Genomic DNA, 20,693 nt, shown 5'->3' with positions numbered 1-20,693 from the left:
GACTAGATGATCTGCTCAGGTCCCTTCCGACCCTACTATGAAACTACTTTTTGTGTGTCCCTTAAACTGGCAGTTGCTCCCCCAAGAGGAAATGGGCACTGGGCCTGGAGGTACTGCAATACCAGGCCTGCACTTGGAAAGGCCCTAGCAAACTCCAGCACCCTCCCCGATGCTAAAAAATTGATGGGAACCCACCACAAGGGTAGGTTAGTGGAGCCTATTTGAATAAGGTATATGATAGTGCCCACCAAGTGCAGTGGGGCCAAGTCCATTTCAAGTCATGATGAGCCATCCCTTTGAATACATTTTGACTTCCTCTTCACTGTCATAGCTGTGCTGTGCTTTTCTTTCTGATTTCCAGTGATGGCCTGTTTCTTTACCAGCCTTAAATGGCAAACCTCACTGATAATTTTCTGTGTATAGAATCTAATTATTGGGGGATCATCTTAAATTCAGGGCTGTCTTAGATTCTTAGTTGTGAGCTAAAAATAGGAATATCAGAGATACAGATATCAATGTTGGAGGTAGAGAAAAGGTCGGTTGTGGTTTTAATGTTTGTTTAAATTTAGGTTTAGTTTATTTGGCAGATGTGGATATAAAATAGAATAACTTTAAGGCAAATGAAACTGGAAGAATGGCATTGAAAAGCAAGATATCCAAGTAGCTGCAATCGGAGGCTATACTTGTAGGACCACTTCAGAAAACTGTGACCCAATATCTTAGCAGATTGTACAAATACAACTGAGGACAGGAAGTCCAAATAGGAAGCAGGACACTATATGTAAGGACATGTCAAAGCTAGGTTTAATAGAAGTAGATTTGGACAGGAATAGTGACTGTGTACTTTTCCGCCTGTGTCTGCACAGATGCTTGCAGGAGAAAGAATGGATTAAACAAACAGTATTTTAAACACTTGGAATGTTATGTATCCTTAATACCAAAGGAGATAGTTTTACTTGAAGCGTAGTTCACGGAAAACTTGATTTTTCAGAAACTGCAAAAGCAGCCTAGTCAGTGTATTGAGCACCACACTAAACTAGGAAAGTCCTGAGATCATATCTTGTCTACTGGCTTGTTGACCAGCTTTAAATACTCTCTTGACAGTGTACCTAATCTTAACTTTCTAGTCTGAATAATACTACTGCTGAGTGTTGTAAAGTGTTTTGAGGATGAGGAAGTGCTATATAATGCTCTCTTAAACTACACATAGTAGCAGACTCGATACCATTCCCTCCACTGATCAGGGATATGTGAACTGGGTGGTATCTTCCTATTTAAATGCTGCAGATATGGAAACCTAGCATTATAACCATTGCTATTTATAGCAGTATTACATAATTCCTTGTTTAGCAGCTTGGAGATGCACTGAGGTCCTGAATTGCTTCCCTCTCTGTGGTGAGGCAAGTCAGGAAGCCCTTGGAAAAGCACTGCACTAAACATGTATACAAACCTGTTGTCAAACAAATGGCTAAAAAAAGTCATTTCTGAAGTTATGTTCAGTATCTCAGCAAAAGCAAGGGATTGAGTCGGCATATAGGAAAGCAAAATTTAATAAATGGGATGTCTGACAGTGCTGCTGCTGTGCCTACTTCAAAGTGCTGGACCAGAGCACCACACTTCAAGATGCACATGGATAAGCTTGAGAGGGTACAAAGAAGGGCCACCTGTATGGGCAGAGGCATGGAGGATAGGCCCTACTCCAGGAACTGGACGTGTTCAGCCTAAGTAAGAGAAACCTAAGAGGTGACTTGATAGCCACATACAAGTAAGTGAGCACCAAGATCTAGGGGAGCAGCTCTTCAGGAAGGCACCTCAAGTGGGGACGAGAACCAATAGGCATAAGCTAATAAAGGCTAGATATAAGAAACAACTCCTTCTATGTAAAGGTCACCAGAATCTGGAACACGCTTGCAGCAGAGGTGGTGCCATCACCTTTGTTGGAGATGTTCAAGATGAGGCTGGACAGGCACCTTGTTGAACTCATTTGAGCCCAATAACTTCCTGCCCATGGCGGGGGATCGGACTTGATCTTGCAGGTCCCTTCCGGTTCTGTAATTCTCAGATTTTTATTTGGGGATGCTGAGAGAGACTATTGTGAGGGCCTTTAATAAGCTGAAGGAGATCTCATTTCCCTGGAAAGCCAGGATCTCTTCTGTACACAAGAACCTCAGACTGGGAAGTACTCATGGATGCCTATTGTCATGGTCATGGGTTGAGGAGGACCTCTGTCAGCAAGGATCTTGTGCTATATCAAATATGCTTGTAAATAAGCATCAGTAGATGTGAAAAGGTGGGTTTGTTTTTTGGGATTGGGGTGGGGGTTCACTTTTGAGCCAGGTAGCTGTTAATATAACCATTTCAGAAAGATATGACCTAGGAGCTTTTTTTGCCTTCCCCACTCTGTTGCCTACGAGTGTAGTCAAAAAATGAGGACAATGCTTTGGGCTTCAGTCCTAAAAACTTTTGCTCAAGAATTTTAGCATATACCTACACAAGAACCACTAAGTTGTAAAAAAAAAAAAAAACAAAACTCATTTTTTGCAGTAGCTTTGTACATGCCTGCAAGAGAGAGAGCAGTCTTTGGCTTGAATTCTGCCATCTTTGCAACACATTGTGAGCCACAGCAACCTCATTAATTCCTACTTAATATACTGATGCCTTTCTGGTTTTGCAACTTGGGGTGGGGAGTAGAGAGAACCATTTTACTGAGTAACATAATTGTATATCTTGCTGGTTTGTTAATTAGTCTTGAACAGTCTCCTATGTTTGCTCTGATCTAGATTGCTGTGTGTAGTGAGAAACCACCTACATACACGCACACACTTGCTACCCTGCCTCCTGCAGATTTTTTTTTTAGACTTGTTCACCTACCCCATTCCAGAAAACATTGTCAGTCATGTTTCACTTCCCTCCCCCCCCAGTTCACATGGTTATGTCAGGTAATGTCATATGCTGCTAGATCCTGGTGTCCTCCAGTTCATGACAGTGCAACAGAGTTCCTAGGCACAACTGAAGTAAGGTGGAATGTAACCTTCCAGGATCTCCTCACTGTTTCTACACTTTGAAGTATCCAAGCCTTCAAGGATAAAGCTTTATCAACACCTGAGAAAGTACAGGACAAAACAGAATGTTTTGGAGACCACCTTGTAGCATGTCAGTGGCCCAAGATGGCTCAGAACTTGGGGATGGGTGTGATCTTTACAGTGGAGAAAGATAAGCAGGTGGCCAGAAACACCACTAAGCAGAGCTGTTTTTTTGGAATATGATAGATTTCCTCTGTTAAACGGTTTTAAGGGCAAAGACCAATAAAAATGGCTCTTTGGGGAAATGAAAGGCAAGCTGCTTCACTGGAGAGCACTGTTCTGTAGTCTTCCCACAAAGCATAACAACCATGAGCAGTAGCATGTTCCAGTCAGATACTGGGACCCATAGATAATTCTGCTTGCAAGGACTTAGTTATCCAGGACGCCTTTTTTCTCTCCAAGTAAGAGTTAGCACAAAGAAGACTGAAACCTGCATATCTGAGATGTGATGACTGCTTCTGTATATGCATTTACTTGGTATATTTCGCAGCTTTCACCACTACATTATGTCCTGGTGGTTGAGCTGCTTACTGTCTGTAGGTTTGCACAGTTTGCTTTATATTTGTATTTTGTATTGTTCAATAAAGGCTGATGTTGCTAGCAGGTAATTAAAATTTCATAAAAGTACATTTCTCGTGCAAAATATATTGTGTCTTTAAGAAAATACTGCACAAGGCATTAAAAAAGATCAACAAATTCATTATACAATGGACATACTCATGCCAGAGAGACCTTGCATGAAAACCTTCACATTTTCAGCCCCTACCTTCAAAGAAAAGGCATAAGATATCCGTGATCATGTTGTCCTGAGGGTTGCAGAAGGAGCCACTTTGGTTGCTTACAACATTTTGAAAGTGTGCAGCTTTTCTTTCTTCCCCTTAAATGTTCTAGATTTAAAAAGCAGCTTAGATGAAAGGCAGGTATCGCTCACCAGCCTATAACCTTGTTATTAAATGGTGTCATCCTCCCTTTTAGTTCTGTAGTGCATATTGCTATATTATCTTGCAGCTACATATTTAGGTGATAAACAATTTTAATGTCCAGTAAAAGACTTAGGGAAGCAGAGGATAAGCTGGGTCTCCAATAATGGCAGGGGCAATCCCAGTAAGTACTACTAATGTCTCTGGTAGTCATGGGAGGAACTTTTGTTTATTAATTTTGTTCATGAAGCAAACAGTTTTGTCCTAATGATTCTAGTATTGTGGAAGTTTCCACACTAGCCTGGATTAATACTGAGAGATTGCCATGGTGATGTCCTGTACTCTGAAATCTTGTGGAGAAATACCCTTTTTTTTCTTTTCTTTCTAAAACAGCGGCTTGGATCAAAGGCAGAGAACAGATGCATGGGTTTTGTTGATTGCCTTGGAATATTTAACTGAAAGTATGTAATCCCCTCACATTACATATCCTCTTTCACATTGCCAGCAGGTGATTTTCCCCTATGACCATCCATATATATCTGCATACAGCATTGTGCTGGACCTGGCTAGACAAAAAATAAGAATAAAAAGTGAATCATAGATTCATGGATGCTAGGGTCGGAAGGAACCTCAACAGATTAGATGGCCCCAGCCTTCTCTTCAAGACCCCCAGTGTAGGGGAAAGCACCACTGCCCTTGAAAACCCATTCCAAATTTTGGCCATCCTTACCATGAGGAAGTTTTTCCTGATGTCTAGCCTAATGTCAGAGAGACTTAAATCTGCTCTCTGTCAGTTTGTGACCATTCTTCCTTGTTACCCCAAGAGAATGGAGCATCTTTGATCCCTTGCTGTATCCCCCTAATGAATTTGTAGATGGCCACAAGATCATCTGTCAGCCTTCTCTTGTGGAGGCTGAAGAGGTCCAGGTCCCTCCGTCTGTCCTCATAGGGCTTGTCCTGTAAGCCCCTAACCATATGAGTGGCTCTCCTATAGAACCTCTCAAAATCCTTCTTGAAGTACGGTGCCCAAAACTGGACACAGGACTCCAACTGTGGTCTGACCAGTGCCGCATAGAGGGGACTCTATATCACCTCCTTGTATCTATATGTCATGCATCTGCTGATGCATGGTGAAGTGCAGTTAGCTTTGCTGATGATTTCATCGCACTGATGACTCATGTTCATCTTGGAGTCCACTATGAGTATGAGATACCTCTCCTCTTCTGTGCTGCTGAGAGGGTCACTTCCCAGCCAGTAGGTGTGCTGGATATTTTTGCACCCTAGGTGCAGCACTCTGCACTTGTCCTTGTTGTACTGCCCACTTTTCTAAGCTGTCCAGGTCTGCCTACAATCATTCTCTACCTTCTGGAGTGCGCACTTTACCCCACAATTTCTTATTGTCCACAAACTTGGACAGAGGACGCTTCACACCCACATCCAAGTCACTGATGAAGATATTGAAGAGTACAGGTCCAAGGACTGAACCCTGCTGGACACCACTACCCCCATCCTTCCAGGTCAATACCATCCTCTCTACTACCACTCTCTGGGTGTGACCACTAAGCCAATTTGCCACCCACCAGATTGTGTAAACATCTGGCCCAGTCTCTTAATTTATTTATGAGACTAGGATGAGATACCATATCGAAGGCCTTGCTAAAGTCCAAGAAAACGACATCCACCTCTACTCCTCCATCTAAGCATTTTGTGACCCTGTCATAAAATGAAACCAGATTGGTTGGGCGTGATCTGCCTGCTACAAATCCATGCTGGCTTCCCTGCTGCGTTATTTTTCCCACTGGACTCCCACAAATATGATCGTTTATAATCTTTTCAAAAACCTTTCCAAGGATGGAGGTGAGACTGACTGGCTTATAATTACTCAGATCCTCCTTCCTTCCCTTCTTGAAGATAGGGACCACGTTGACCCTTTTCCAGTCCTCCGGGACCTGACCCGAGCACCACAAGCACTCAAACAGCCGTGCCAGTGGTTCTGCTATGACACCAGCCAATTCCTTTGGTACCCTTAGATGCAGCTCATCTGAGCCTGCTGACGAACTCATCCAGTCCATCCAAGAGACTCTGCACCAAGTCAGAGTTGACACTTGGTAGGCTTGTGCCCCTCTGCCCATCTAAGAACCTGTTAGGAGACTTAATCTTGAGCCCTGTTCAGGAACACGAAGGCAAAAAACTACTTGAATAGCTCAGCCTTGTCCCCTGTCTATCACTAATTGCTCCTCCTTGTTCAGTAGAGGTCCTATGCTGCCCTGCGCTTTCCTTTTACTCCCTACATGCCTAAAAAAAAAAGACTTTTTGTTGTCTTTAATTTGTGTTGCTAGTTGCAGATCTGTAGTTGCTTTGGGTTTTCTAACTGCCTTCCTGCAAGTGTGGGCCAAGTAGGTATACTCCTCCTTGGTAGCTTCCCCCTGCTTCTACCGCCTATATGCCTTCTTTTTTGCCGTTAAGCTCCCCTGGATTTCCCTGTTTAGCCAAGGAAGTTTTCTGGCTCCTTTCTGCCTTTTCCCTCGTACTGGGATAGTCTCCCTCTGTGCCTGAAGGATCGCTTCCTTTAGGAAAGACCACCCTTCCTGGACTCCCAACTTGCCAATACTCTTCTACAGTGCATCATTTACTAGACTCCTAAACACACTGAAGTTAGCCTTCCTAAAGTTGAGCACTTCCACCCTACTAGTTATCTTACCCACGCTATGCCGTATGGTGAATTTGATTGATTGGTAGTCACTATCCCTAACGTGACCATTAATCTGCAGCTCCCCTACCAGGCCCTCCCCTGTAGCCAACTCCAAGTTCAGTAAGGCCTTCCCCCTACTGGGACCGTATACCTCCTGTGTTAGGTCCTGCACACAGGTTAAGAACCTACGTGAACGGTTGGATTTGGCTAACTGCTCCTCCCAGCAGATGTCAGGGTATCATGAGAATCTGTGAGTTTGCCGTAAGTCCCAGAACTTTAGCCGGCTTTTAGCTATGTGTTCCAGAATGCCTGGAGTCTAGCAGCGGGACAAAACACTATGGGATATTTGCCCAGAATACACACTTACTTTAAACAGAGTCACCATTGTGTGTGAGATTATTTGACATGAACTAGGAAAAAGCTAGTTAAGTGAATACAATAGCAGAATCTGTTCCACAGCAGTTAATATTTAAAAGTTCGGTGTGAAATAACTCCCCTGCTCCAGATTTTTGGATCTTTTTTGCAGTTCCTTCTTTAAAGTCATATGCTACTCTTAACATTGTTTTGACTTACGTACTTTACTCTCAGAAGCCCAGGCCTGGAAGCCTAAATGCCACCTAGGAGGGTCCTTGTTTTGAATTTTTTTTTTTTAACTATTTGGGTTTCTGTCCTTGCTTTGATGCAACGTATAACTTTCCTGCACATTTCATGAACCTGTGCATTTATAGACTTTGGATTGTAATCACTAAAGATTCTTAGTTGTCTAAGTAAAATTGAAATTTCCATGGTGTCTGTGATGGCAAGGTGTCTGTCTTCCACTGCAATATATCCATCTCATTCAATGTTTTTTTCGCTACTGCACACTGGCACATTTTTTTTCTTTCTGTCTTGGCCTTTACCACATCAGATTTACAAACAGTGAGATCAAGGTTTGAAATGGCCTTAAATCTTATAGAACTTCTCACCATAATCTCTTGTAACGTTAAGATAAATGTGCTTTTGAACATTCTGGTCAAACCCCTACAGTTTAGTAATGTGTAACATCAAATTGTAACCCACGGTTCTATGATTGTAGAGCTCAGACTCCTATGCACGAGCCTTTCTACAGCTGGATAGAAAGATTTATTTCATTTAAATTCTGTAGGGTTTTTTTCATTTTAAGATTTATTGAAGGCTGTTATATTTAGGCTTTGCACAAGTCTGATATTAAGACTGTTGCTGATATATCGATTTGGCTGGGACTGCCAAATTAATAGTCTTTTAATCTCATATGCAAATGTTGTGGTCTTTTGACATCCTATATAAATATAAAATATTCTAGCTTTCATTTTGACGTACTGAGTGTAAATTGTATACAAATATCTATTGAAGGATAGCTTTCTTCATCTTTGGTGTGACACTGTAAAAGGTGAATGACTTAGTTGAAACTGCAGGGAAGGATTAAAAAAAGAGGTTATGATTGCAGGAGATGGACTTTGACTAGAATACACAGATGACAGAATTATTTACACTTTTATTCAGATTGTGTCCTAATATTTGTATTCCTTTACTGTGATGTGTGTGTGTGTGGTGATGAAGAATATCCTAGGATTTTTATGGACTAAGCGGTCACCGTTTCTGTTTTTGTCCCTCCCCTCCCACCCCCACTTGCCAAAAGAGAACACATTTATTAGCACTGTATCTGTTCTGTTTCCTGGTACTGTGCTTGAGCATTTGGTTTAGCACTAACACAATATGTGGTTTTCTCTTGAGTAACATCCTCTAACACCTATGGCAGGAATTCCTCAGATGTTTCTCATCTGAATATATATCCATCCCATCCCAGATTAATTCAAGAAGTTTTATTAGGCTGCAGTTCGCTGGCATGGTTGTATAACAGGTACATGTGACTGGTCATTCTGCATAACAAAATCAGGTGGTGAGGCTGTTCCTGTTTCTGAAAAGTGAGAAAGTGTCGAGTGGAAGATAGCTTGTTTAAAAAAAGCTACTCAGAGTGCTATTCCTGACTTCATACGACATAATTTTCACCTCCCAGCAGGAAGAAGTGCAGGCTTCATCATGTCTACCCTGGAAAGTTTTACCAGTAACTTTGTCAGGCTGAGGCCAACATTGTTTTGTCATAAATCACAAATACATGGGCTGCTTCTGCAACATGCCTTCATTAAGAAACTGATGGCAAATTATGTGGTTGACCAGGAATAGAATAGACATTCCTGGCACCACTGCAGGCAGTGAGATCTGCTGTATTCTTTGTACTACTGTCTTGACAGTTTTGTGAGATTCATTTTTGTAATGCATAGTGGGATATCAGCAAATTTTTTGAGCTCTGGATAATGTTCCTATAGTTCCCTTTTATATATGCTATTATGCTCCTTGATCCTATAATTTATATACCCTTTTAAAAGTTTCCACTGTTTCTCACTTGGCTTTTCATTTTCTGCCTCTTGCTTTCAGAAACACAGATCCTGCACAGGTGAGAAGTCTAATGCCTGTTTCAGAGAGAGGCACTTGTAGCTTTCAAATTTTGTGGTGCTGTTTGTGGAGTCTGCTCTTGTTCCCTAGGTATGAGTTGTTTGTTATTGTAAACCACTGCAGCATTCTAGGTAGGGCAGGATATAAATCTAGGGTAATAGTGATAATGATGATGATAATGGTCCATCTGTATCTGCAAAATTACAGTAACTACCTTAACAATCCACAGTTCCACAAAGGAAATGAGACATCCAAGGAGGTGGAGTGGATGACGTAGACTAGGGGGCCAACTTGTGGTAAATGTGCCACAACTGGCATGAGCAGCCTGTGTGTGTGGCATGTGGCAGGCCAGATAGGGGACAGGCAGCACAGTGGCAGGAAGCAGAAAGCAGAGCATCAGTGTGTGCAGAGGCAAGGGGATCAGAGCGGCACTGGGGGATGGTACAGGGCTAATTTGTGGCAGGTCCACCAAAAAGATTGGTGCCCACTGACATAGTGCTAAAAATACTGTAGTATTTATGTGTTAGGTGACTGGAAGCAATGGGCTTGCCATACTGTTAGCACAATGAACAGGATGAATATTCCAGTTCTGCCCTGCCTTTCTCTCTCCCTCATGCACAGACGCATGCACACACCCTTTTCTATATATGTAAAGTGAAAGTTAAGTAAGTGTGGGGAATATTTTGCTGACATTAATGTTATATGAGAATGTGCTGTTCCCATCTTTAGGAACATGGCACTTCTTGGAAATCTGCAAGAAAGAATCTCCCAACTGGCACATTCTTGTCAGTGGTATTGCATTGCTGACTCTCATTTTGGGGGGACTGAGTTTACCCATTTCCTTTCTGGTTTATGAATCCATAAACAGATACCTAATCAGCAGCAAGGAACAGCCTGATAGGTTCAAGATGCTTGTTTAATGAACTTTTGATGGGTTGAAATGATTCTGGCTGTGCTTTGACTAAACTGGATCTTAGTTAGATTTTCTGATTGCTGCATGTTTTGTATAATATTTGTGAAGCAAAGGGAGAAGTGTTACTGGCAAAGTGAAGGGAGAAAGTGGCAAAACTGTCTGCTGACTTAAAATGTCCAGGCACAAGGACATTACAAGTTCCCATAGAGGTGCTCTACAGCTGAGAAATGTCTCAAAGTTCACTTTAACAGTGTGCTACAGTACCAGGGCTTTGTATCAAAGGTCCTCCCAAACCTAGCAGCCCATGGTGTGACAAAGGTATGTCAGATTCTGTAGCCAGTGGCATATGAGGAATTGATGTATTTGGACTTCTGAGTACACTACAGGCTGCTTTTGATGTGAGCCTTAACCAAAAGCAAGATACCTTGATCAAAAGCAGAGCTGTAAGATTTATTAACAACTCTGCCACCATGTCTTCTCTACTGTGTAACTGTAGTTGGAATGACTTGAAAATGCTTCTTGAATTTGGTAGGGGCGCAGATTTGGCCTGTGACATGTTTTCTTACATTCAGCAAACATATTTTTGAAAATATAATATTATGGAGTGGTGAGAAATATATCAGTTTTTAATAAGCTGATGATTATCAACACTTGTAAACGGTTATTTTAAAAAGAGTATGAGTGGGGTTAAGATTGGGGTAGGCAAAATATGGCCCACAGACTGGATTTGGCTCACCAGCTGATTAGATCCAGGGCACAGGCTGGCACCCATCAACTAGTTGTATCTAGCCCTGCTGGTAGCTGCCCCGCTGTGCTCTGCATGGGACTGAGTCCCGCCCACTTCCACCTGGGGCAGCATGTGCTGCCTCCCGCACTGGGAGTGTGTCGGGGATGTGGAAGACCAGATAGGGGACAGACAAAAATTTTAGATTATTTTAGAGGACTTGGAAGACCTGTTCGGATCATCAAATACTGCAAAACCAGAAAGTTGTTGGTAGTGTCTAGTTTCACAGGGCAAAGCTGAATGAATCCTCCTAAACTGCCACTACTACCTTTAGTCTAATACAGCACAGATGATTGGTTTTGGACTTGAGTGGTTCTGTTTGAAAAGTAAAGCACTGCTTTTTTCACTGTATTATGGCCTTGACTAGGCATTAACTAATAGTGGTGGAAATTTCTGAGAAATGTCCACTGCTTGGAGCTCTACCTGTGTGGCATGTTCAAAGCAGGCACCTGCAGCCTCTGGGAACAGGGCCTGTAACCCTGACTGGACAGTCCCAGGAGACTTGCCATTGCAGTGAAATGCCCCTGCCTTGCCCTGCACTGCTGTTGTCATGGCATTCCCACCCCCTTTCCCATCCCTGCCCCACCACACTCCTTTGGGTCAGCCCAGAGGAGTACAAGGCACTATTCTCCTGCAGTAGAGAACCGGGAGAGTTTCCACCATGGGAGAATGCCTCCCAGTCATCTGACTGGTGAGATGTGGGGGCATTCTGCCAGAGCTGGAACCCTCTTGGAGCTGTCTATGGCAACTGATGCTTTTCAGGCTGGGGAAAAGGGCAGCCTAGGGAGCAACCCTCTAGCACTCTGGCTGGAGAGTTTGCCTGTAAAGCTCTGTAGACATGGGGCTGGAGGAACATCTGTCAAGTCCAGCTCCCAGTCTGTTTCTGCTGGAAGAAATTTCTTCTGGTAGAAATGAACATCTGCTCATAGCTGCTTTCTTGTGAATGGACATTGTAAATTTGTAAAAAAAAAAAAAAAAGTTTCTAACATGCAACCTTTTGTCTGAAGTGTCTGAGATAAAAAAACAAGATGTGTGGTAAAGCTCATTTCAATTTAAATCACTTGGGAAGCAAAGCTAAGTTTTCAAACGTATTTAAGATGCTTAATTTCCTTGTGCTACTTAAAAAAAAAAATTCAATTCCCTCTCCTTTACCCACCTCTTAAGAGAAGGTTGTCAACTTTAAGACATGTAGAATGGGATTACTCAGTGTAAAGCTGGGAAATTTAATTTTCTGTCATCATTCAGACATTAATGGTCTCCTCCATAAAGAAAAATATAGTGGAGAAATCTGTTAAACCAAAGTATTTTGGTCCTTGTTGGGATAGTTAATAGCAGACAGTTTCACAATATGAGAGACAGTGTTTTTAACTGTGCTGAACAAAATTGTGTCCTGGCAGTTCGTAGGCAATGAAATGTGTTCCAGTTCTTACCCATGTTCATTTGTTCGCTTCTTGCATACTGGGTACACAGGGAGAATCTTGCTGTGTTTCACTGACAGTAGCGAAAGACATGAAACTTTCAGATTTGGATGGCAGGAGATGTGATTTGTATTCATTAAATCAGATCTGTTTCTATGATCTTTAATATATTGAAACATAAACCAAAAGGAATCAATTTTCAGGTTCTAAAACGGCTAAAATTTTTAAAATAGGTTTGCAGACTCAGGTGTGGTGGGGTCCACATCAAGCCTTTGGCTTTATTTTTCCTGTAGGATTTGTATTCAAGTTCCAAATGTTGCTTCCTGCTATCTGATAAATATACCAGTTGGTTATCTACATAATAATATATAACACTTTCTTCACTATCTATTTTCTTTTAATTTAGTGTATAAATTACACCTTTACAGAAGAATTAAGGAACAGAAATGAACAGTTGTGTTTATAGTGAATGAATATTACTGCTTGATCTGTTACAGAATGTGCCCACTTGCTTTTGGCCCACAATGCTCCAGTAAAGGTGAAAAATGCTCAGGGATGGAGCCCCCTTGCAGAAGCCATCAGCTATGGAGACAGACAAATGAGTAAGAAATTCAACTGTTCGGGTAGTGTAAATTGAGGACTTATCTAGACTAGAAAAATGAGGGCTTTTTTCTGAATGTTTTCAAAATGTTACCCGCTACTTTGTTTGCTTCTTGAGGTTTCTTTATAGGGTTTACAGCTAAACTACTTTATTAATGGTATTTTTGTGTCTGCTCTGGATATTTTGTGATAGCTAAAAAGTTAACAAGCGTTGGTAATGCTTCTGCTCAACACATCAATTTTCTAGCTTTGATAGAACCGGAGTTGCAGTAAGCTAACTTTTTATTTAAAATGAAGTTAACTTTTTGTTCAAAACCCATTCACTAAGCAGACTTAAGATTGAATTTGTAAGAATGTGAAAACTACAAACTGACATTCTGTAAAAAAGAGTCTTAAATCAGATTGGCAATGTGAATCAACTACAATCTGCTGCTTTTTTTAAATCTATGGGCCATTGTGGCACACTCAATATATCAAGAACAGTTTCTACTTAAGATTTCTGTGTATAGATAAACTTCATTTCTAGCCTCTATTTTATCTTTGTTGGTTTTCTGCTACAAGTTGGACCATAAGTCATAAGAAAGTGTCAAGTGAGTTATACTGCTCACACATAAAAGAACAAAGATAAAAATTATCCCAATGCCACTCTTTAGTAGATGGAGGTTAGATGTAATTCAAATACCAGGGGTATTTCACTTCGGAGGTATTGCTTCAATGATAGTTAATATTAACTTAATTGATAAAAGATAATATTAGAACCATTGCCATAAACTTGTTATAAAACAATAGTGTTACTGCAGTTTTCTTGGCAATATGATTCCATTACAGTTATGCATAACTAGTAGTTAATTTTCTAGCTCCTGTTCTCTCTGGTAAAAATGACTAACATTTGTATAAATATTTCAGTAAATGAAAAGCTCTGCAAAACGACAGTCTTTCCTCCAAAGAATTCATAAATTAAGTCAAGTCCTTTAGTTGACAGTATGTTTCCATATAGTTACAGCACTTCTAAGGAAGCTTAAGCAGCAGTCCAGGGAAAGTGTCGAAGAAAAGCGACCTCGATTATTAAAAGCCCTAAAAGAGGTAAGCTTTAAAGACATTTTGTTGATAAATTTACAGTTATTTTTCTTGAAGGTGCCTACACAAAGCTCTGAAGTTTTTTTAACGGAATGCATTTTGAACCAGGAACAATAAGTATATTCTCTTAACCTGCTGGTGGAACAGAGGAGTCAGAGTTCAGTCACCATTTGGCTAGGCAGATGACCTTTTAGTGGGGATCTACTGTATTAACCTAAATCCAAGATACGTCTGAATTTAAGATGCCCCTCCCAGTAATTAGTTTCAATATATAGAAACATTCTAAATTTGTTATAATTTTCTGTGTATAGATTAATTATTGGTGGGTCATCTTATATTCATTCTCCCTCCCCCTCCCCCCCATTTCAGTGGGGAAAACAATGGCAGGGGAGCAGGTGGTAGCACAGCCTGATCCTTATTCTTTGTCCCCCACCACCTGTAAAACTGCTGCCTCTCCTCTCACCTCCCAACTGCCTGCATCCCTTCTCAGCTTTTGCCTTCCTGCAGTCACTGCCTTCCCTGACCGCTAGCTATTTACCCTCTGGCTCCATCCCTGCTCCAAGCGGCAACAGCTCCAGCTGGGCCCTAAAGCCAGAGCCTGGGTTGCAGCTTGTGCTGCCACTGCAGTAGCTGCTACCTGCCCCTGGCTGGAGTGCTGCTAGAGCCAGAGCTGGAGGGTAAGGGGGTGGGGAGGGGTAGTGGCTTCATAGGGGTAGAGGCTGTGGAGGGGGCAGGCAGCAGGGGGCACAAGGTTGGTGACAGAGAAGGGTGTGTGTTGTGGGGGGGTGTATGGGTATTAGCTACTAGTGCTTACGCCAGTGTCACAGTTGGAGTCAGAGCTGCAGAGCCACCCACGGATGTCTTCCGTGTCTGTCCATCCATCTCCCCCACTGCCAGCTTGTACTCACAAGGGGCCTTTTTCTCCATTTTAAATGGGGCAAAAACCCCTCATCTTGGATTCAGGTAAATATGGTATGTTCTATCTTGGGATAAAAATGATATTCTCTTTACTTCTTTTAAATAAGCCAAATGTTGTCAATTTTACGTTAACGTTAAAGTGCCATTTGATTTATCAATAAAAGGGATTAACATTATCTTTAATTTCACATGATGTCCTGTGCTAGTGATTGATTGCAATATCAGTTTGTACACAAGGAGTTATTGTCAATTTGAGAGAGTCGGGCATTGTTTAGCATCTATTTTTACTATATGTGTAACGCTGGTTGCAAAACTGCTATTCCTGATTGCTGGTAACCTGGTCACATGCTCATTATTTCCAGCTGTTTCATGGTACAGTTAAAGCTGTGTTAATCGGCATTTTACTAACCAGAATAATCTGCTAACCAGAATTTTTAATATCCCCTAATACAAATCCTCACTTTAGTCAACAGAATCTTTGCCAAGTCTATCAGGCACACTCATCAAGTATTTCTGTTTACATTTAGTTACTGATGCTGTGAGCCCTTCTAGTTGATATCCACATAGGCGGAGGGAGAAAAAAAAGTTGGAGAGGGCTGAGCGGGGCAGGGCAGGCTGCCAGTGAGGGCTGGGGCCGGGGCAGTGCCAGGCTCTTCCAGGAGGCAGTGGCTGTGCTGCGCTTCTCTCTGCTTTGATAGGTATAACTCTCAGATTACTTGAATTTTTAGATAACTGGCACCTACCCCTTATCCCACTCATGCCAGATAACAAAGCTTTTACTGTACTACAGTTGCACAGCAAGTATTTCCTAATATTTTAGGATGCAAGTAATTGATATGATTGCCACACCAAAACTGTGATTGCAATTTGAACAAAAGACAGAAAATATTGAACAGAAGTGCTGGTTCACATGTGACAGCTTCATTAAGAAATGACCCATGCTGTGAAATGGTTTGATCCCCTGACCTGGTTTTATTGGGTCATAATCCCATAATTCTGTTTTGTAGAACCCTGTCTCAGGGAAGGAGAAAAAGGAGTTCATTTTGGTTTTATGCCCAGTTAATTCCATGCATTGTACTGAAGCTGCCAAGAAAGTGCCAACTAGTTCCTCTCTTTAACTTGCAAATAATTTATAGATAATTCTTCTCTTTCGTCTTAAGAGGCAGTTTAGAGAATGAATCTCTTAATTGGACTCTGATTTATATGAGCCTTTAGGATACACAGCTATAGAATCTGTAATAGAAAACATAGTTTACATAAGAAGGAGCTTCTCTTCTTCTGGGGTTTTCAGTGATGATGCCAATGTTTTCAAACAACAGGCATCCACCCTAATTGTATGAAATCTTAGCCGTCTTCTTAGATAACTGTTTCCTTCACACGGAATGTGAAGGCTTTGTTTCTGAGTAGTACAAAGTCCTTGTACAAATATCAGTCTTATCACAAGATACCACCTCTTTCTCTTCTGTCCTCCTTTCTTTCAGTTTTTCTTTCCCCAGCAGGCAGAAACTGCCCATTTTCAAACTGCTGCCACAAGCTGTTGTGAGAGCACTAGCTCTTCTAAAACATCCAAGGTGCTTTCAGCTTTCTGAGTGAATGATTTGGTAAAAAAGTTTAAAAACTATGGGGGAGGAAATTAGGGTATTCCAGTTCTATATAAATTATAAATGTATATTACTGAAATTTTCAGTGAGAAAAGATTTTAACATTTTATATGAATTACACTTCTCTGCAGGAAGTAACAACATATAAGGAGATTTTCCAATATTTATATTTTATGTATTACTGGTCCCTCAAAAATAGGAATCAGATTCCCTATAGAACTGTATGGAGGTAGGTGGCCACATAGGATTAGTTAAGTAGTTCTAGCATTTCTTCTCTCTGCTGAGACTTGATCTTCTTGGGAATTAATATCTGTCCTTCTTATGTTAATATTAGAAATAGGTAAATACTTCAGTTTGTTTTACAAAAATGAATACATTTAGTCTTCTCATGCCTCATTCAGATTTGGCAGAAAGCAAAATCAGTAAGAGTTGGGAGGTATATGTGTGTTAAAGAGTGAATTTTATGAACATATTAAAATATTTCCAGAAAGCAAAATATGAACTTCTAAATGCAGCTGGGACTTGACTTTACATTGCACTAATCTGATCAGGGGAAAAACAGTACCACCTGGCTGGCTTGTTCAATCAAAGCTAAGCAACACAGCTTGAATTGTTAGTGTTTGCTATTTACAGCTAATTGCTTTTGCTCAGTCTGCAACTTGAGTTGTTGAAATAACTTAAAATAAAAATAAATGATATGCTTCTAATCAGCAATACACCAGTATACAAAGTGAAAGAAAAAAATGCATCATGTTATTCACTCAGATCTAGATATATTCATTTTAGTATTCCTGAGAAGCTAATATTAGAGAGAGGGCTAGATCTCTTATTTGGTTATATATGCTTTTATTTAACTTAGAAATTTTCTTTTTTTCCATGTCTTCCATAAAAGCTAACACTTGTCAGTTTGGCTAATATTCATTAATGATATATTCTTATGTCTTCTCAGCTAGGTGACTTCTATCTAGAACTTCACTGGGATTTTCAAAGTTGGGGTAAGAATTATGCTATCTTTGCTATAAATAGTTATAAAGGAGTAGAATCTGTAATATCCCTTGCAATCACCTGTATGTTGGGGGGGAGGGGGAGAACCCCTGAGGGCTCAAACTTTTAGATCTTTGCAGAATCTAAATCTAGTCTGTGTATTGGAGTGTTAAAAGGTCTGGTGGTACACTGAAGAATTTTGTTGTTCTCATTTGATCATATTTGATATTTGAGCTTGATTCCCTCCCCTAAAGTAGGTGAGAACAAATTATAGTAGTGACACAAGAGAAGGCTGGGGTGGGAGTAAGGAAATCTAAATCTTTAAAAACAGTTCAATCTAATCTGTGACTTACACTAATATATTTCAGCCATTATGATTATTATATATTGCTACAAGTCAGAGTTAAAGTGGTTCATGCACCCTAACTTCAGCATGTTTTGATTTCTTTAATTTCATTTTGACTCCAAATTTTCTGGGTTCATAAAGTTGGCTTTGGGTTAATTAAAACATGTCTCCATTTTGAGTTTTGTGGTCTCAATTCTGTTTTAACATCATCTTTATCTGGCAACATAAACAGATACAGATCTGGTTCTAGTTATATAGTCACAGCATTTATACTTTACCTTAAATTAATTTTTTAGAATTATTTATAAATTTAACTGCAATTCTTTGATTTTTCTTGGTCGGAACTGAGAAGCTATCCTTATGCCCTGTAGAAGCATTTAAATAGCAGGAATATTTTGTGAGTTTAATGCTGGCCATATTATGTCTGAATTAACTTTTTAAAAATCTTGAATTAGTATGATTGAATCTGGAGTTCAGTATTTTATATAATGAAACAAAGATATCCTGAATATCAAGTTTAATTTGTTCAACAAGCATTCATTTTATTACATTGGAATGGCTTTAATCAGCTTAGATAAAAGCTCTCCACTAAAGTGCCTGATCTATACAGATGTTGGGTGAAGCAGGGCCAACTAACATAATCCGTCTTCTGGGCTTGGCATGGAGGTGCACAGAATTTTAAAGTAAAGTGCTTTTTGTTTTTTGGTTGTTTTTTTTTTCTTTTTTAACCCCCAGTTGTAAATGACAAGGCATTCAGAGTTGAAATACACACTTACTGAGCCATGAACATATTTTGAGCTGGTGATCAAGTTACTGTGTTGCCAAGTAAATTGTGGACTGCATAATGAGCTGACGCTACACCTTTCTGCAGAGGCATGCAGTGTCAAGTAGGGTGCAGACAGAGAGAACACATGGCATTGGGGAGTGGTGATGTTAGAGGCTTTTGCCTAGGAAAACAGATACTAGAAGTATTGCCTAAACTGTGTTATTTTACTAGCAGCTACTTAGGGTGGTGAGCAGTGCAGCCAACAGCTACGCTGTATGGTCAGCAGCAAGTGGTGGGGCTTGTGGGGCCCTCTGCCAATCAGCAGTGGGAGGCAAAAACCGTGGCATATTTAAAACTTCGGTTTTCACCTCCCTGTCTATCAGGGGCAAGCAGCAGAGCCAATGGGGCCCTTCTGCCAGTCGGCAGTGGTGGGGGAGGGTCATATGCAGGGGAAACTCCAAGATTAAAGAAGCCACTGCGCAGTGCACTTCTGGCACACATTCCAGTAATCCCTAATTATAGGCTATACTTTTCCCCTGCATTTTTATCAAAATCATAACTTATGAAAAGTATAATTTTCTGCTTACAGTACAGCAATACCTGAAGGCAAGTGAAATGCTTAGTATTTTATTAAATAGATATTGCTGAGGTAGTCTGTTGTGCAGTATCTGGCTATATTTCTATTTTAATCACTCTTTTTTCTTTTACAAATGCAGTGCCTTTACTTTCCCGAATTCTGCCTTCCGATGCGTGTAAAATATATAAACAAGGTATAAATATCAGGTAAGTATTGACTTGTAACAACTGTATCCTTGTTAAATTACAGCAAAATGGGCATTATTGGAACCAGTAAATTCTGACAGTACAAATATAAAATACCAGTTCAGTTTGAAGGCCATAGGTAACCACAGTGTTTGGTGAAACAGTGGGCTTTAATGGAATCTTTATCCCCTCCCTCTCCCCGAAGAGTTTAAATAGCATATTTTTCAGTTGAGGGGGGAGGGGGTTGTCTTTTTAAAATCTCTGATTTTGTTTAATAGCGTAGAATCTCAGATTTTGTTTAGTAGTGTAGTGCATAGGTGCACATCAGCATTCCAAATACTTACATGGCTAGTTGTGAAGATTTTTAGATGCCTTTAAAACAAATATTGTCCTGTCTAAGTAACGCTTAAATTTTAGGGGAGTTTAAGAAGAAATGTTTATTTTAAAAAAGATATTAATGCCTAGAAGGATTAAGATATTGCTGTTTACTGTATTGAGGAGAACTTAATATCTAAGGGGTATAATTGGAAGTATTACCCTTTTTTAATATACTCGAATTTAAATGGTTATATGATTCAGCACAGTAAAATCCTTGAAAAGCAGGCCGTGAAGTCTTTGGAATAAATGTTTTTTTCTAATATCCTTCTTCACTAGAATGCAGCTTTCTGTTCTTGTAAGTGTTAAAGTTTTTCTTAGAGGTTGGCTTAGATAATGTTATTACTTAATGGGTGTGACAACTGTACATACTTGTAAAAAGTAACTGAGCAGAAATAACTAACTTTTAAATTCAGTTATATGGAGAATAATTATATTTATTTCTTACAGAATCAGTTTTAGGGGTTTGAAGCAAATATATTCATTTTTATCTGATTGTATCTGCCATGATAATTCACTGAAATATGTAAACTGAATTATTTTTAATATTAAAATTTAAGTTGATATTGTTCAGAAATGTAGCTGTGCCATAATTATGCTGTTGTAAGAATGTTAATGTAATTTTGCGGGAACAAAAGGGAAAAGGAGGAAGAATAAACTCAACACATTTCATGTTTTCTTGGCTTTTTCCACCTCAGCTCTTTAATTAGCTGAAAATAGCTTTTGTTGGATTCAAGTGTCTATTTTGTTTAAGCTCCAAAAATCAAGAAAATCAGGTTAATAAATAATTCAGAGGATTTATTCTGTAGAAACTGCTTCTCTCTTTAAAGCTTTTAACAGAGAAGAATGTTTTGACTTCTTAGGTCAGATCTCTCTGTGATAAGTCCAAGTCGGTTCTGTGCTCATGCACCACTTGCCTTGATGGGAATGTGGAAATGAATATAAATCTAAATAGCCCCATGTTTGTTTTCTAGAATGAAAG

At 40.1% G+C, this 20,693-nt stretch overlaps 1 protein-coding gene across 1 annotated transcript in view; it reads left to right on the top strand.

Annotated features, from left to right (window-relative positions):
* ANKRD13C (ankyrin repeat domain 13C) overlaps positions 1 to 20,693 on the top strand; it is a 64,734-nt gene that overhangs the window by 17,666 nt on the left and 26,375 nt on the right. Inside the window, exons 3-6 of the mRNA XM_019531618.1 lie at positions 12,780 to 12,884; positions 13,880 to 13,965; positions 17,428 to 17,473; positions 19,291 to 19,357. Coding sequence (XP_019387163.1) covers positions 12,780 to 12,884; positions 13,880 to 13,965; positions 17,428 to 17,473; positions 19,291 to 19,357 — 304 coding nt within the window. The remainder of the gene's footprint in view (positions 1 to 12,779; positions 12,885 to 13,879; positions 13,966 to 17,427; positions 17,474 to 19,290; positions 19,358 to 20,693) is intronic.

This window comes from Crocodylus porosus, unplaced genomic scaffold, assembly GCF_001723895.1.
Source record: "Crocodylus porosus isolate Cpor-Errol unplaced genomic scaffold, CroPor_comp1, whole genome shotgun sequence".
Classification (NCBI taxonomy): Eukaryota; Metazoa; Chordata; order Crocodylia; family Crocodylidae; genus Crocodylus; species Crocodylus porosus.
The sequence above is the reverse complement of the archived record's forward strand: the minus strand, read 5'-3'. Positions and strand labels throughout refer to the sequence as shown.